Source organism: Pristiophorus japonicus, chromosome 23 (assembly GCF_044704955.1).
Source record: "Pristiophorus japonicus isolate sPriJap1 chromosome 23, sPriJap1.hap1, whole genome shotgun sequence".
In the NCBI taxonomy this organism is placed as follows: Eukaryota; Metazoa; Chordata; class Chondrichthyes; family Pristiophoridae; genus Pristiophorus; species Pristiophorus japonicus.
The window spans coordinates 22968536-22986658 of NC_091999.1; the positions used below are offsets into that span (position 1 = coordinate 22968536).

Here is an 18123-nt window from a genome sequence, read left to right on the forward strand (position 1 = left end):
GAAGCGCACTTGCTGCGGGCCGGGCTGAGGGGCGTACACGTTCACGAGATGGATTGGCACGTCCCCCAGGCGAACCGTTACGTGCAGCAAGCGGCCTGGAAGGGGATCCTCGACCCCCAAGATCTCCGGCTGAAAATGCGGGGCCAACAAGATGGCCACCCCACTAGAAGTGGTAGTGAGGTGCCTCATGCGGACCTCTCCTTGCCATTCCAGGAGCCACGTGGCTTCATCTCCCGGAACGGTGTAGGTTTCTTGCAGGAAGCACACCGCATATTTCCCCTCCCACATGAGCGAAAAATTGTCAAATCTACGGCGTGCCTCTCTGCCGCCGTTGATGTTGATGCTGGCTATGGTTATCTTCATGACAAAAGCATAGTGCAACCTCTACCTAACCTATTGTGGGGGGGGGAGTGGAGTCGTTTGTTGACCTTCACTCCTTCAGCAGCCCAGTGAGGAATCCGTTGACCCGGCGCAGCTCAAGCCCTTGCGCCCTTGATAAGGGCCCGCCCGCGGCCATGGTTTTAGCTGCGGCGTGGACGGAAGCGACGAGCAACACTGGCTCAGACCATCTTTCCCGGGCCAGACGGGCTTGGTCGCGGCGACCGCGGCACTGGACCAAAAAGTCCCGGAGTTTCTTTACAGGAATGAGGAGGGTCTCAGCGGCGGCCGCGAGCAGATCCACCGCCTCACTGGCGATGGTCTCTAGATCTTCTCCTGCGTCCCCCACCGAGTCTCCGTCCCCCTCCGGGAGGTCGCCGCCAGCAGCCGGCCCGTCGACCGCACGGGGTACGGCAATAGACCCGGCCGCTCCATCCGGCCCTGGCTCTGCCCCGATCCCACCCCCACGATTGTCGGCAGAGGAGTCCCCACTGAGCTCTTTTAAAAGTGGTGCTGGGTCGGGAGGCGACAGCGGAAGGGGGTCCTCCCCCGCCCCAGGAGCCGGGGAACACGGAGAGACCTGGTTAAGGAAATTCTCCAGGTCCACCAAGTCCCTCAGCTCCAAAGTAGGGGGCGAGGGTTGTTGTTCATCCCCCTCCCGCCGCCACCCCCCGGCCCAGCGTATGGATGTATATTACAGTTGTCTGCAGTGTCAGCTTCTGCCGAGTCGAGCAAATCCCGGGGGAAGTTGGGTATTGGCTGGGCGGGCTCAGGTTCGGCCTTTTCGGCCTCGCCCGCCTCAGTCCCCGGGACGCTCGACCCGGCGGCTACGGATTCTTCCGCTGGCCCCACGCCCCCCACGACAGGCAGATCTTCCACGTCATCCCCGGGAGGCAGCGGCTGGGCAGCCTCGACTGCTTCACCCTCCCCGGGGACAGATTCCTCACGCCTACAGCGCAGCTTGGGGGCGCTGGTGGGGGACGCGGGACACTCGGCGGGCACCGCCTCCTCCACGGAGGGATGTTGTTCTCCCTCCACCTCATTGGAGCGGCGCCTCCTTTTTTTCCTGGGGGTGCGCGGAGGCAGGGAGACCCCCATATCTGCCGAGGCCTCCCGCTCCACTCCCCCCTTTTTCTTGTCTTGCCCACGCCCGAACCCCTCTGTGATACTAGTCAAGGGCTCGGGCACGGGCTCAGGGCACACCGCGCTCGCCGGTGACGGGGTTTGGCCGAGTGCGGTAAACAAGTTGTTTGGCGCAGCGAGGGGATGCTTCGCCTTCTTCCGCGCCTTCTTTCCGGCCGTGAAAACAAAGGCCTCCGGCGATGCCCGCGCAACGACGGCTCCCGGCAAGCGGACGCTACTAGGGGGAGGGGTGGCGGCGGCGCCAGCCTTGGACGCCCTCGGTGCTTTGGCAGCCTTGTTGGCGGGGCAGTTCTTGCGAACATGCACCACCTCGCTGCAGGCAGTCCCCTCGTGCACCACATTAACATTGCCCTCCGTCGTCTCCTCCCGCGCCTGCCGGACAAAGAGCTGGCGGCGGAAGGAGAGCACATGGCGCAGGCTGTTCTCCCTGAGGCCGAGCGGTATGGGGTTGATCCCCGACCTTACCTCCCCCAGTTGTTGTAGGTGAGGGAGGAGGAGCTCAGCGGGTACAAAGGGCGGGACGTTTGAAATGATGACCCTCTGCGCGGTGGCCTAAGAGGGTCCACTGGCAGGAACGTCCCGCCCACCGTGAGCCCCTTTTCAAGGGCCAGGGACACCGGTCGCTCCGACCCCAGGAAGAACACGGCCTTCCCAGACATCTTGGAGGCTGCGACAATGGCCGAGGGGCCGACTACCCCAGCCATCGCCCGCGCGCACTCCTCAATGCTCATTGTGGGGTGAGTGTAGCCCTTGACCCCGTGTTTTTTAGTTATCAGTCTGAATGGTGGCAGGGCAGCAGGAGGCGCAGGAGGCGCCGTGGATGTGGACGCCGCCTGCGCATAATTCCTAGCTGGCCCTGCCACCGGCGTGGATGGAGTCGCCATCACGGGGTCCATTTAAGGGCGACACCCACCCCAAAGTCACATGCCTTAATGGTCTTAACTTGCCTCGTTTAAGTATTTAACAGCGGGAGCTCTGAAAGAGGCACTCCTCTCCCCTAGTTTGCAATTGGGGAGGGGCCTTGCTCCCTCTGCTCAGTTGTCTTAATTGTTCTTGTCTTTTTTTTCCAATTGGGAGGAAAGGCTCTCAGAGAGAGAGGGGGGAGACAGAGAGAGAGACTGAGTGATGGGGTGTGGGAAAGAGGGAGGCTGCAAGGGCAGGTCTCCCCTCACAGTAATGGGTGGGTGCACTCCCCAGATGGCAAACAAAACAGTCTTTGGGGTGATCTTCGGGTGGGGGGAGAAGATGTCTTCACCTGGGGTAGCTGGAGCCACACAGGTACACACTCCCAACGATGTTAATTAGGGTGATTCAGTTTCTTCAGCCTGGTAGCTCCAGCTATCCCAGGCTAGGCAATTGGGTGAGGGGTGCTTCAGTGGTGTGTGGGCCTAGCTGTAGGCAAGACCCCCACACACACTTCCACACACACACACAACCCCCCGCGATGTTCTGGCCCTCGATTGGTCTTCTTTCCTCCCCCCACCGATACAACAAAGTCTTTTTGGTGAATGCACCAAAACACACCCACCTTTGGCTGAAGAAGTCTTTCCCTCCTTCCACACTGGTAAGTTGTTGTTCTTTTTTCCAAATCTTTCCAACTCTTTGTTGAAATAATGAAGGTGTTGCAGTCTTCTGCTCTCCTCCTCTTACTCTAGATTAATGGTAATGAAGCCCCTTCCTATCTCCTGTTCCTGGGCTGGTCTCAGGGCTCACTCCAGGCCTTCCAGACAGAAGCTAAAGCAGGGAGTTCCTTCTCTCACAGCAGCCAGGCTCCAAGTGCATAGGCTACGCCTCCAAAGCTCCATCATTGGTCCTTGTGCGTGAAACTCTTTTTGGGAGTAAACAAAAAACATTAAACCGTACCCCCCCCCGATCTGGGGGAAACACCAAACATTTACAGGCCCTTTTATTTTTTGTGGTATTTTTTGGGGTGTTTTTTGGGGCAAAAAACATATTTTTTCTCCAAGTGCCCCCTATAAAAGGGGAGGGGGACACTAAAAGCACCGGCAATTAATGTTAGTTTGCAGGTGCAACAGGTAATCAGCAAGGCGAATGGAATGTTGGCCTTCATTGCCAGAGAGTTGGAGTACAAAAGCAGGGAGGTCCTTCTGCAACTATATAGGGTATTGGTGAGGCCGCACCTGGAGTACTGCGTGCAGTTTTGGTCACCTTACTTAAGGAAGGATATACTAGCTTTGGAGGGGGTACAGAGACGATTCACGAGGCTGATTCAGGAGATGAGAGGGTTACCTTATGATGATAGATTGACTCGACTGGGTCTTTACTCGTTGGAGTTCAGAAGGATGAGGGGTGATCGATAGAAACATTTAAAACAATGAAAGGCATAGACAAGATAGAGCAGAGAAGTTGTTTCCACTGCTCGGGGAGACTAGAACTAGAGGGCACAGCCTCAGGGGAGCCAATTTAAAACCGAGTTGAGAAGGAATTTCTTCTCCCACAGAGTTGTGAATCTGTGGAATTATCTGCAAAGGGGAGGAATTGAGGATAGCTCATTGAATGTATTCAATTCACAGAAAGATAGATTTTTAAACAATAAGGGAATTAAGTGTTATGGGGAGCGGGCGGGTAAGTGGAGCTGAGTCCACGGCCAGATCAGCCATGATCTTGTTGAATGGCGGCGCAGGCTCGAGAGGCTAGATGGCCTACACCTGTTCCTAATTCTTATGTTCTTATGTTCTTATGAAGGCGTCCATCAGAACAAGGGAAATGCTTTACCACTGGATTTATTGACGGTTCTGTTGGTGATTATCAATGGGATCGCTTCATGTCCCACCACACAGGAGTGAGAGGCGCCGCTGGCCCATTCCTCGGCTGCAATGGATAGCAGGCTGTACATGAAGTAGGAGCTGCTACCGTTCTCCGCCATCACCTCGGTGTTCTTGTAGTTGCCGTAATCCACCAGTTTGTTATTGATGGTCTTTTTGACGAAGATTTTTCGGGGGGAGAACCTATCACTAAACAGGTGAGGCTGACCAACCTCTGAGCAGAGACTTCTGCTGAGGGCAGGAGGACAGACACGGCTGGTTCCCGCGGATCTTTCGCTGTAGAACAGTTACAACAAAGGCCAATGAACTGGATAGTTCCAGAGACAATGGGGGGATTTCAACCCAATACAGCGGGCGGGTTTTGGGCGTGGAGGTTGTTAAATTGGTAAAAATTTGAATCCCTACCTCAACTCGCCTACTTCCAGTTGTAATATTATATTTGAGTAATATATTTAAATGAGACTTGAATCCTCTATTATAACCACCATTTGGTGTTTAACAGTCGCTGGTCCGGTTTGACACACTGTGTAAATCTCAGCAGTTACAGCAAGGTGGGGATTGCTGCTCCCAGGTGGTAATTGCCCTTAAACCTACCTCCTGGATCCAGGGTCCCTGCCTAACCCACCCCCCGCGATCCGCGACCTCCTCACTCGGCTTCCAATCCTCCCGTTTTCACTGGTGGCCTGTGAGACCAATGCCCACAACTCGCCTTCCTCATTTAAATTCAGCCAATTTCCGGTGGTGAGATGTGAGAGAAATGGACACAGCGTTGAATTTTGACGCTTTCCTTTTCCCCTCTGTTGCCTCTCTGGTTTTCCATCCCTTATCCGAGGGAACGTAATCTTTCTCTCTGAAATCTTGAAGCATTGGACTGGAAAATGACAAAGAATTTAATGCACAGAACGAGGAGATTTGGCTAACTGGTCTATGCCGGTGTTTATGATCCACACAAGCCTCCTCCGAGCCCACTTCATCTAAACCTAATAATATACCCTTCTATTTCTTTCTCGCTCATGGACTTATCCAGTTTCCCCTAAAATACATAATGTCAGGTCCCAGAGTGCTGAGTTGGTGGAAATACCAACCTGAATGATCAGAGTAGCCATTAAACACTTTATATAATCAATTGGCCCTTGCACACGCATCGAAATTGTCGCAGTGTCTCACTTATTGCAACAGTCTCCCCGCTCACCCTTTTCCTTGTGGATGGAATCTCTGAGAGGAGTCGGCATATCCTGATGGCTCACCACGCAGTAGAACTTATCCCCACTCAGCCAGTCTTGTGTCGAGATGTTTAAGTTGCTGATCACCATGTTGGGATCCTCTCCGGGTTGGACGGCAATCTCTGATTTCAAAGTCTCGTTTTTTCGGGTCCAGGTCACGGTGAGCCCATAAGGAGCGTCAGACACAACGCACGTTAAGGTCACCGTCGCCTCCAGTAAAACCTGTTCCAGTGACGGTGGGCGAAGAGTGATTTTTAATCGCTGCATGGGACATCCACTGCGAAACAGGAATGAAAGTCAGGAAAAGCCGAATCTTCAGAATCAGGACACCAATAATTAGCCTTAACTCTTTCAAGGGGAATAACTCACTTTTGAGATATCAACCTCTCGCTATTGCTTGAACACCATCGTTATGGAAGGACAATGAATTGGCAACGATTCCGGGAGGTCTGTAATATTTCCTGTGTATTTGAGCAGAGCCACCTGTAATGGGCTGTGAAGAAAATACCTGGCGTAAAATGGGAATACATTGGGACACAATTGTGATAGGCACTGAATAGCGCTCTTCCTGAAATCCCTTGCTCCTTTATGCCTGTCTATAGATTCTTGCACCCAAGTGCATCTCCACTGGTTATAATAGCTGAAGCCCGAATAGCCCCAAGTTCAAGAGGTCTACACCAGCATTATACTGATTCAAAACCAGTGTCAAATTAATTTCAGGATTTATGGGACAACAGGAAACAAAGTTAAGTTTCTAGTCTTTTGCTGCTATTTTTGTTGCGATGAAAATGTGCAGGAACCAGTCACAAACCCCGTCAGAGGAGAAGTGCAAGGTCCGGAGAATGGAGTTACAAGGAATCTTTTGTGGTGGGGCATCATTTATAATGATGTGAGGTAGTTTGTTAATATCTGTAATTACTGAACATTTATCATGTCTGGTGAGAGAGATTCAGAAAGCACTATGACCTCAGGGCATTAATAGCAACATAGGAACAGGAGAAGGCCATTCAGCCCATCCATCCTGTCCCGCCATCCAGTTAGATCATGGCTGATCAACACTCAACACCATCTTCACGCCTTGGTTATGTAACCCATGATAACCTTGCCGAACAAAAATCTATCAATTTCAGTTTTCAACTTTTCAATTGAAAGCAAGTGTCAGCAGCTTTTGGGGAGGTAAATCCCGAATTGCAATATTCTTCCTGTTAGAAAATCCTTTCTTACATCACCTCTGCACGGCCTAACTCTAATGTTAAGGTTCTGCTACTTGTTCTGGACTCTCCCATCAAACTAAATAAATGTTTCTATATCTACTCGATACAATTCCATTTATCAACTTAAACACGTCAATTGGACCATCTCTTAACGTTCTATTCTCACCACCTGATCATTTTACATTATTAGCCCCGGTATAATACGGGTAAACCTGCAGTTTAGCACCTCCACGTATATCCTTCCTCAGGTGCGGAGCCCAGAATTCGGCTCAGTACTCTGAATAGGGTAGATGCCCATTCTTGCAGTGGGTTCCTGGACAGTTCGCAGTGAAGGATTCCAGACTCCTATTGCCATTCCGTATGATCAGCTAACTCAGGATATACCTGAGACTAAGGACACTTCACTCACTGCCTGACACCAGAACAAGGGAAAGCTTCTTTGGCGAGGTTAATAAATCCTGAGCAATGAGGAATCCTGAACCAAAAGATCGTGGGTTGAAGTCCCACTCCAGATATGTGATCACAATATGTAAGCTGAGTCTCTCAGTGCAGTACTGGGGGCGTGGTGCATTGTCGGAGGTGCCGTATTTCGGATCATGTGTTAAAACAAGAATCCGTCTAGCCTCTCAGGTGGAGGTAAAAGTTCCCCTGGAAATATTTCAATGAAAAGCAGAGGAGTTCTCCCTGGTGGCCTGGGAATATTAATCCCTCAAGAAATAACACTAAACAAAAAAAATGGTCGTTATCACACTGCTGTTTGTGGGAGCTTGTTGAGCACTAAATGACTGCCGCACTTTGTACATTACAAATGTGACCACATTTCACAACTTAATTCATTGCCTGGCAAGCGCTTTGGTTCAGTCTGTGACCGCTGAAGGCGCTGTATAAAGGCAAAATTTTATCACAAGAATACACAAACTGCATGATTGGGAATTAGGAATATTCTTCTGCTTTCTACAAATTTCAATCAAAGTTCTGACTGAGATCAGCGCTCAGAATGGTCTGGAACTTCGCTGGATTGTGCCTCTAACCCTGAGATCTGGTGAAGTTACGGCTTTGTGTGCCCCCTTCATGAGTGACCTGGCAGGTGTAGACCGAGCCGGTGAACCATTCCCTGTCGGGGAGTGGCAGACGACTGGCCGTCAAAACGTTTCCGTTCATCTAATAGGCGGGAGAGGTGATGAAGCCCGAATCCAGGAGTTGTCCACTCTTCAGCCAATTCACGGTCAGTGACTTTGGCCTTAATTCGATATTTGAACACATGGCGCTTGCATATCTGCTGCAGATGATTTGTTCAGTGGAGCTTAGCAAGAGGAGAACAATTGGAGGAACGATGATCCGTTCAGGACGTTCACTAGAAGGCATTTTATTGACATTGCTTGCAAAATAAATGATTAAGAAAGGCAAAGTGTCCTTATATTTTAACAAGTTCTTTGCTGTCAGATCCGCACTAACCTGGCATTTGCAGAGAGCAAAATTGTGCGCAGTATACTCAGTGTAATATGCAGACCAGAACTGTGCATAATATTGTAAGTGCGATATGGGGACCAGAACCATGCACAGTATTCTAAGTGTGATATGGAGAGCAGAGCTGTGCATATTATTCTAAGTATGATATGGAGAACAGAACTTTACACAGTATTCTAAGTATGAGATGGAAACCAGAATTGTAAACAAGATCCTAAATGTGATAAGGAAACTAGAACTGTGCACAGTATTCTAAGTATTATATGGAGACCAGAACTATGCACAGTACTCTAAGTGTTGTCTAACCAAGTTTCTATACAAGTTGAACATAAATTCTCACCTTATCACAGTTTGCCCTGTATCCCACATCATTAACCTGACATTGTGATGTTCCACAGCGACCCACCACGTCGAACTTCGCAGCAGATTGTGCTGCTCCCCACCTCGGACTCGGTGATGGTTAACTGGCTGCTCAGGGTGTTGGTTCAATTCTTTTTGAGCAATGACGGGTAGGTCTTCAATCCAGTGGTGATCGGCTCTTTATCTTCCTCCCAGAAAAGGCTGATGATGTCACAGGAGTCGCCCATCACCAAACAGCCCTACGTGATGGAGCCATCGGTGCTGGGTTGTTCACAGGAGGAGAGCAGGGCGCAGAGGATGGGGGAGACGGTGTTACTGGGAAGGAATGGCCCATTGAACAAGTTAGACTCTGTAATCCGTGCTTATAATATAAATAAACAAATCGAAATTTGACTGCAGAATAAACTAATTCCACCATTTCTCCATCAAAGGCTACACGGGCATTTGAGCTTCTGTCAGTTCTATCGTAAGCACCTGTCAATGCGCTGGTCAGCAACGCACCACTCTATCACCGAGCTCTATCACATTACACAACAAGAACCTTTACACAACTCGTCAATAAAGAAGCCTTCATTGGATCATGCAATAGCAGAACAGAGACGTGTTCCTGTTATTTCGGCCTGCATTTATTTCTCAATGAGCACCATTTCTTGTCCTTTATTTAATTGCAGTTTGGGGAAATTTGCTCTGTGCACATTGCCTGTGGTGTATCCCTACAAAACAACAGTGACTGCACTTCAAAGGAGCAGCGGAATTCCTGCTTAGGACGTTAGCAAAATACCCTTCAAACTTGCCTACCACATAATTCAACAGGTAGCATTTCCATAGTCTAGTTTCTAAGATGCAAGTTGTAAATGAACCGCGATTGAGTCGAATGTCTTCCTTATTTTCTCAGCATTTGAGTGAGAGCGATGTCCTTCAGCGCACTGTGATATGAGCTCTATTCCATCCAATTATATGCATGTCTCTTGAGTAGCCTGCTTCCTGCCACTCAATTAATAATCCGAATAAAATACCATTCCAAAATCCGGTTAATTTGAAGTTTACTTCTTAAATGGCCCGTTTAAATTCCCATTGTTGTTCATGTTATATAACAATGACATGGACTTGGTTACAGGGAATACAATTTCGAAGTTCAAAAATGATGCAAAACCTGGCAACGCAGCCAATAGTGAGCATGATAGCAGCAGAGTCCATGAGGAGACAGATGGACCAGTAAAATAGGCTGGGACATGGCAATTGCAATTAAATGCGAATCATTGAGAAGCGATACACATTGGGTGGAAGTTGGAGAGGCAGTATTATCTAAATAGTATTGTTTTGAGGGGATGCACGAATAGAGAGATCTGGATGTACATATTCACAAATCTTTGAAGAGGGCAGGGCAAACTGGTAAGGCTGTTAGGAAAGCTTATGGGATACTTGACTTTGTAAATGGGGCATTGACTACAAAAACAAGGCGGTTATGCTAAGCTTACAGATCACGTGTTAGGCCTCAGCTGGACTATTGCGTACAATTTTGTCACCACAATGTAGGAAGGATGTCAAGCCCTTGGGGAGCGTAGAGGGGAGACTTTTACCTGGATGATGCCAGGGATGGGTTCTTCAGTTATGTGGAGAGATTGGAGAAGCTAGAATATTCTCCTTAGAGCAGAGGTTAAGAGGAGACCTAAGAGAGATATTCAACATTATGTCAGGTTTTGATATACTAAGTCGGGAGAAATTGTTCCGCTGGAAAGTAGGTGGGTTACCAAATGTCGCCGTTTTAAAATAATTGTGAAAAGATCAGAAGGTGAAATTAAGGTGATTTTTTTCACACAGAGGGTTGGTAATTTCAGGAATGCACAAGGCAGTATCTCCAGAAGGTCAGGAGGACTCATTTGCACGTTTACAATGTAAACTCTGGGGAGTTGGACTAAATTGGACAGCCTTTCAGAGCCGGCACAGGCACGATGCCTGAATGGCCTCTTCCAATGCTGTGAGATGCTATCAGTCTACACGAGTCAGTGGGAATAGTTCTTCTAGATTTCATGGAAGGAAACACTTCATATTTTGGACACCTATACCAGATCTATTTTTATTGTTCGTTATAATAAAAGAGGATATTTAAAATAAAGGGATCTTATAAATCTGACGCAAATTAGTCAATCACATGCTATTAGAAAGGCTTAAATTCATTGCGAATGACGACTTATTGCAGGTTGACTCTCTCTCTTTAAATGTTTCACAGAATTGCAGCTCAGTGACTGTGTGCCTTGTGTTGTGACCCAGGCCAATAGCTGCATCTCGTCACAGTTTGTCCCTGCCTTTAACCTTCTCAGGAAGAATTGGACAACATAATCTTTCTAAACATGAGGTCCCCATGACGGTTATTTGAAGTGGGAGTCTCGATATTCTCTATTTTAATTGTGGAAATAACTTGTAACCTCCCATCAGATCAGAACAGGCGCTGCTTTCTGGAGCGTTATTCACTTCCTGAACCTGTTTGTTCTGAAAGTGAGCTGAGGATCAGGCCAATCATGTTCATTAGTAATCTGATGCTCAAAATGTTCAAACATTAATAACTCATTAAAAATTGGGCATTTTTTCAGAAAGAATATAAACATCAAAGAATGTGCGCTTTTTAATCTGGGCAATGGGACGAATTATTGTATATATCTGGCACGAGCAGTTTATCTGCTATCTGTTCGTCGCAGATAACGATGCCGAGAACACTGCCTGACCAAGCACTCTCAGGTCAGATACATCACGGATAAGAGAGCAAAGCTCCCGCTATGCTGCCGTGTGGGTCAGGACAGGTATAGCAAGTGTTGCACACAGAGTAATATGTTATCTATACTATCCCGTCAAACATTCCCAGCTCAAGTACTGCAGAGATGTGCTACGAAATGTCTTCCCTTAAAATGCGTTATCAAATTGACCGATTAATTAAGCACAATTATGACGAGTACAATGAAAAGCTTCCAATACACTGTCCCATTAAAGCGCACCACCCCTCCAAAGCTCTGATTAAATAGAAGATCATTCTATATTGAAGGACCCAATTAAGTTCCACGTCCTTGTAAAGAAAAGGTTAAAGACTGATTAAAGCTATCTCTGCAATGTCCCATCAAGCATTGCCAGAAAAGATAACGCACGGGTTAGTTGCAGAGTAAAGCTGTCATATCAAACACTGTCAGGGCAGGTACAACCGGGTTAGAAACTGATTAAAGCTCCTTCGACTGTCTCCCCGTGGTGTTTCAGAACTGCTCCTTCTGACTGTCACAAAGTGGATTACTGATCTCATCTCTACGGCGACTCCTCAACCTTAAAGTCAATCTTTCCCGTTTCTCACATATACCAGTTTCTTAAATAACTGAATTAAGTGACACTGCCCGCAATACAGGATCACAACCCAGAAGGTTTACAACCCGTGAGGAGGACTCCTGATTCTCACCCAGTGAGCAGGCGCACAGAAACAGAACAGACACAAACGGTGCAACAAGGGTGCTCTAGGCAGAGAGAGACCAGTTCAATCTGTTAATTTCAATGAAGCTGTTTGATTTCTAGTTTATTTCTTGTCAATTTCCAACCACCTCAACGCTGCAGATTCTTTGAAATTAATCTGATATTAATTTGAGAGACTCTTCAACATCCAGCCATTTCCCCATCTCTGTCAACTATCTTGTAAACCGTGTAAAGATTAACTTCCCTGAAAGCAAGTATCTGTAAATAATTCACATTCCACGGGAATTTTCTGCCTGTCACACGGGTCTCGGTGACAGAGAAAGAATGTCACAATCCAGGAGACATATCCAGTGATACCTAATCACCCACTGATTTTATATGTTTTCATCAGTAAATATAAACTGTAAAATCATCGTGGCAAAACAGGAAATTAATTCACTAAAATCTGCAGCGACACCTTGTCGAACTCAGCACAGCCGAGTTATCAATGCATTGTTTTCTAAATTAATTTATGAATGAATTAAACATTATCTCCAACGCATGAAATTTTGCAATAATTGTAATACTGACCAGTATGCAACACAATTGTAAGGGCTCGCTTATGTTTTAATGAATTAGCACTGATGTTACATTCTAATTTAATGTTCATGTTAGCTGAATATTGAAAATAATCTGAGTGCCAGTCTGGCCCTTCCTCCTCAGAAGCATACCTACCTGGAACTTTTGAAATTAAATTAATGTGCTTGAATTTCAGCCATACAAATACAAGTAATTATTAATAATTCTAAAACCTTTTCTGCCTGATAACTTGTGATATATTATGGTTTACTTAACTTACCATAACAATTAATCAATATTAAAATATTAAGCAGCATATTAATACATAGCTACTCAGAAATATACCTTATTTTTACTTAAATGGAATCAAACTTGAATAATTGACAATAATCACGCAGTTCAACTATTGTCCCGCTCTCGACCGACACCTTTTTAAAATCTGCATGTTTCTAATATAGCATAAACTGCGTCTATTCGCAGAGAACATTTCACATGATGGATTTGGGGGTGGACTAATTTAAATAGTTCTCTGTCCAGCCGGGGTCACAACTCCGATGGGCTGTAAACCGCTTGTTTACTAATGCTGGAATCTCGAGCTGAAATATTCTCCTCAATCTTAAACCCCAAAAATGGTTTTATTAATTAAAATCCATCCTTGCAGTTTGCAGTCAGTAGTAGAGCCTCCGCTACTTAATAACACAGACAATCTTTTAAAGTTCATAGAAACATAGAAAGTAGCTGCAGGAGTAGGCCATTCGGCCCTTCGCGCCTCCACCGCCATTCAATGAGTTCATGGCTGAACACTCCAGTTATTCACAAAATGCCCATAAGTTAATGATTATATATATTCTGCTACTTCTTGAAAATAGTTTCCAGAATGGTCAGTGTAAAACTAGAGGATAACAATTCATTCAGACCATCTGGGGCACTGAAACTGAATGAGCAAATGGAGGAGAGACATTGTTCATCAATTTAATATTAATAAGAATTAAACATAGCTCTCAGATATGATTTGTGCTTTGTCTACCGTTCTATTCCGCATACAGCAGCGTTTTGGGAGATAGGATTTTGTTTTAAATTCAAAATGAGATGAACCTTTTGTAAGTAAATTAATCTGCTTGAATTTCAATGGATTATTTGCTGTCTCCAGCCATACGCAGTCGGAACCTGCCTTGAATTTCAATATAATTACATGAACAATTCTTTGACTGCCAGCGACGCCTGTCTCTCAGCTTTTGTTCTTGCAAAGTGTTCAAGATTAACTTAGTGATAATTCTATCAAACAACACACAATATTGATTCAATAACAAATTTCTGCTACACAGTGAGAATGTCATACCTCGGCAGATATATTAAATTGACAAAATGGAATTTGCAACACGGCTTTAAGTTATAATTAATTGCACTCAGTCATTCATCTGTGTAAACAGGAGGTAGCAAGTAATTGAACTCCCGACTCAAACTGAACACAGCGGTGGAATCAGTATGTTGTTAATGAAATAATTGCAGGCATAATTAATAACTGTATCCAGCCTCTAAAAGTTTCTGCTTCCCTTAATGGTGCCCAGTGTAGAGCAGGATTTTTGAAGGCGAATAATATTAAGTAAATGAACATTGGACTTATAGCATATTTGAATAACATTCAGAGATATTATTGCATTATAATCGGTTGGTTAATAGTAATTTAATCCAACGACAACCTGAATAAGTTAATTATGTAGATGGCAACTAGTTACATTTCACATATTAATATACCAGCATCGTCAACATAGATTAATAGTTGAATATATAATTATCACTTCAATAATTGTGATGTTAAAATACTTTTCAATAATTTCTGATGTCTAAACCCGTCCTGTTCTTTGCCTACCGACTGTTTTCAAACAGTTTCAAAATACATATCGTATTTGGATTCGATCAGAAACCTGCTGCTCTCACCGATATTAAACATTGTAGAAACGCCAAACAGTTTCACAAATTCTAGGTATTCTGAGTAACACAGGCACAAACTCTCCTCAGCAGATCAACACTAAATCACATCGCTGAGGGGCGGAATCCCTCGACAGAACCTTTCATGGAGCAGATCCGTAATTCTATAAACCCTTTCAGCAGAATCAAATGTATCATTGCAAAAAATCTCATTACACAATCACCAAACCCGCCTAACACTGAAATAACGAAAGATTGAATTCAACAGAAATATAAAATACTGACAGAGAATTGTGATTGGACGGATCATGTTAAATACATTAATTTTAATATTATAGCGTATTTCAATAATAATTGGTGATGTTACTACGCTATAATAATGTTAATTAAAATGTGTTCCAGCTGGAAATATGTTAATTTTTCAGTTCTTAATTACAACTCACGTATTGAATCTGATCATTCGGGAACATTCGGTCAGTAGATGACAATGTAATTTTCATGAAAAAACTTAAAAGACCTTAAGGTTATTTACTGACCTCGAAGCTTTCTGTTTTGTGCCTACAATGTTCTTTTAAACACATTCAAACACAATGTTTGCATTCGATCAGAAAAACTGCAGCAATCAGAGGTCACCAAGATTAAACTTTGCAGAAACGTCAAACAGTGTAATAATCATAAGGTATTTAAAGTAACCTCGACACACAGTCTCATCAGCAAATAAATACCAAATCACATCAACAACATTTTCTGTGGAGAAACAGTTGAATTCTATAATCACTTTGCAGCAGAATCACATTGATAATTGCAAAAAATCTCAAAACAAAATCCACCGGACCCAAGTTTCAGTGAACGAAATAATTATTAAAATAAACAGAAATATAAAATAAAGACACAAATACAAGTGTTACTGAATCAGTGAATGCTCCTTACCTGCAGTCACCGTCACCATGGCCCCTTGTCCCCAGTAGCCAATTGCGTAACAGAGTGAGACACGTTGTGTCAAATACTCCGGCGGACTGTTAACTGTAAAATACAGAGATTAAATTCCACCCAGCTCTAAAAACCCGATTCCGACTATCGTAAGAGTGAATCAGCGAGATATTTCATTTTGTACCGTTCATTATATTTACAAAAATGATTGGAATACTTCTGAAGCATCTGTGCATGTTCAACATGGCAATCAATAGTAATAAAGAAGAAAACAGTTATACATTTAAATATATATATATATATATATATATAACTTATTTCTAATTATTTTTATTTAAGCCTCAGTTCCTTCGACGCTCCAGGCGTGGTAATGGTCGCAGGTTTGAGCAAACTCCCTGTATGGGGTTTTTGTATGGAGAGCTCGCTCTGTATTGCACTGTGACCCACTCCCGTAGTCCTTCCTTGCACAGTAATAGATGGCGGTGTCTTCGCTCCTCATGTTCTTCATGTCCAACGTGAAGATGTTGTTTGAAGTGTCTTTGGATGCAGTAAATAGGCTCTCAATCCCTGGGACGTTATTGTTGCTCGCTGGAATGTAGTAGTAAACCAGCCACTCCAGCTGCTGTGCGGGAACCTGGCGGACCCAGTTCATGCCATAGCCGCGAAGATCGAACCCGCTGTTTTACAGGTCAGTCTCAGGGAGCCTCAGGAAATCCTGGTCTTTGCCTCGGGCTGAGTCAACACCACATCCGACTGGACACCTGTAAAAATAATCAAAATACCCCGAGGATCAATCCTCGAGAAATGATTCCTGACTCTGTAAAATTCCATAGAGAGACTATCACTGAGACAGTAACAATGAGAGAATTGGACAAAAAAAATAATCACGGGAAAGTAAAGCCAGCAACAGAACGAAAGCAATCGCCGACCTCATCCTCCTGGCAATGTGTGGTGACTGGTTCCGGCAAGAACTCACAGAGCAAACCCACTCCCAGACTGTTGTATTGCGCTCCCAGTGGCCGGCAGCTAAATACCCGGGAGATGGGGGCGAGGTTAAAGGCGCCACCCATTGATTCCCTGATAGAAGCGGTTTCTGGATCCACGTCACTCTTTCCACATCACCAACAGAATGGACTCACATCTGGACTGTAAATTAAATCCCTTTATTCCTCACTCTTTCACAGGGGATGTAAATCTTTGAGATTGAATTACATTATCAGGATCTAAAGACACGGCCAGTTTGTGCTTTTACATCTCCCGCTATCTATCCATGCAACTGTACCAGTAAAGTATCCCCTATAATCTGAATTGATATCACTCTATGTACCCGAGTGCGGTAGATGGGTAATGTGATTCGATTTACAGTGTACTTGGCTGAAGCTACACTTTTGTTCTGGAGATGAGATCATACTCCTCACATTATACAATTGTCTCTCACTGCATTTCACTAACTGCCCCTGAGTCTGTGACTCGAAGACAGCCGTTTGTAAATTTAGCTGTAAAATAAGTCCGCTTGTCTGATGATTAAGGAGTGAGTTGACGAAGACACATAAGAAATTGGGGCCCGCCCGCTTCAGACCAGCGTTTTATGAGAGAAGCTGGTGAATCAGAATCGATAATGTGATCAGCAAACCTCGACATCCAAATCCTTGCAGCTAACTTTAATAGCGACAGAATGTGTAACAGACACGGGTAACAGGAACACGGTCTATCAGGACATAGTGATATGTTACAGAATATCACAGGAATAAATGCTTCATCTCCAGCAGAAACAGATCACAATCTGGGCCTTTCACCACCCACTGGTAGCCGGGCTGTGAGAGGGCTTGTTCAGCGATCCAAATCAGTTCAAATTACACTGCACACTGCGCGGCTACTAATCACGAATAATGGAGACATTAGTTTAGACCAGGCGCAGAATTCTGTGAGAATATTAAAGACGTGCAGCTGGCACTTCTCTGTGAGAATATTCAAGGCACTTCAACCTGTTTTAGTTACTTTACGAATCCCACTCATCACATTACAGTGTGGGGTGAGGCCATTAAACCTCTCTCCAGCACTTCATGCTGTACTGAATAAATCGACTGAAAGATTTAGAATGGTCTTTATTTGGAAATAGTTTTCATTAGGTACCGTGTGGATCAATTCAATATTTTTCCGATCCTGTTTTTTAATATTTTGAGCATGCAATTTACGTAAAATCATTCTTGAGATGTTATACTATGTAAAATGTTTCTTATTTTAAAAGTTCGACTGAATAATGTAATATTTAAATAGTTAAATACCATCTTTCTCTCATTCTTGTTCACGCTAATCTGACCCGCACAATATTTGGCAGTAACCCAACCGACTGCCGTCAGCGAGCCTCGAACACCAGTGTCATTTTTAGGAAGCATCTGGGGTTCTGTGCACTCCATCAAAGGTCAGTTTTCTCTCTACTGACCGCATGCCTGGAAGCCAACTTCAAAACATTTACGTTGTGAAAAGACCTATTTATATACACATCTACCCAATAACAGAACTGGTGTTAAGTAAAAATTTTTCGTTGTGTAAATGTGTGTAACTATTCACATATTGCAGGAAAGGAAATATATCCAAAGTCTCAGACATCATGTCATTAGCAGCAGTCAGCTGGAGTATCAGTACTGCACATAACCCTGTAATAGATAGATAGATAGATATATAAAT

The 18123-nt window shown here is 44.9% G+C and overlaps 1 protein-coding gene across 1 annotated transcript; it reads right to left on the reverse strand.

Moving 5' to 3' along the window:
- Nucleotides 1-430: 430 nt before the first annotated feature.
- LOC139235438 (immunoglobulin alpha-2 heavy chain-like) lies at nucleotides 431-16087 on the reverse strand. Its single transcript, XM_070866555.1, is given in 8 exon segments — nucleotides 431-610; nucleotides 1654-1908; nucleotides 4253-4494; nucleotides 4497-4583; nucleotides 5500-5807; nucleotides 14475-14565; nucleotides 15436-15528; nucleotides 15883-16087. Coding segments are annotated over 8 exon segments (1461 nt in total).
- Between the last annotated feature and the right edge of the window lie 2036 nt (nucleotides 16088-18123).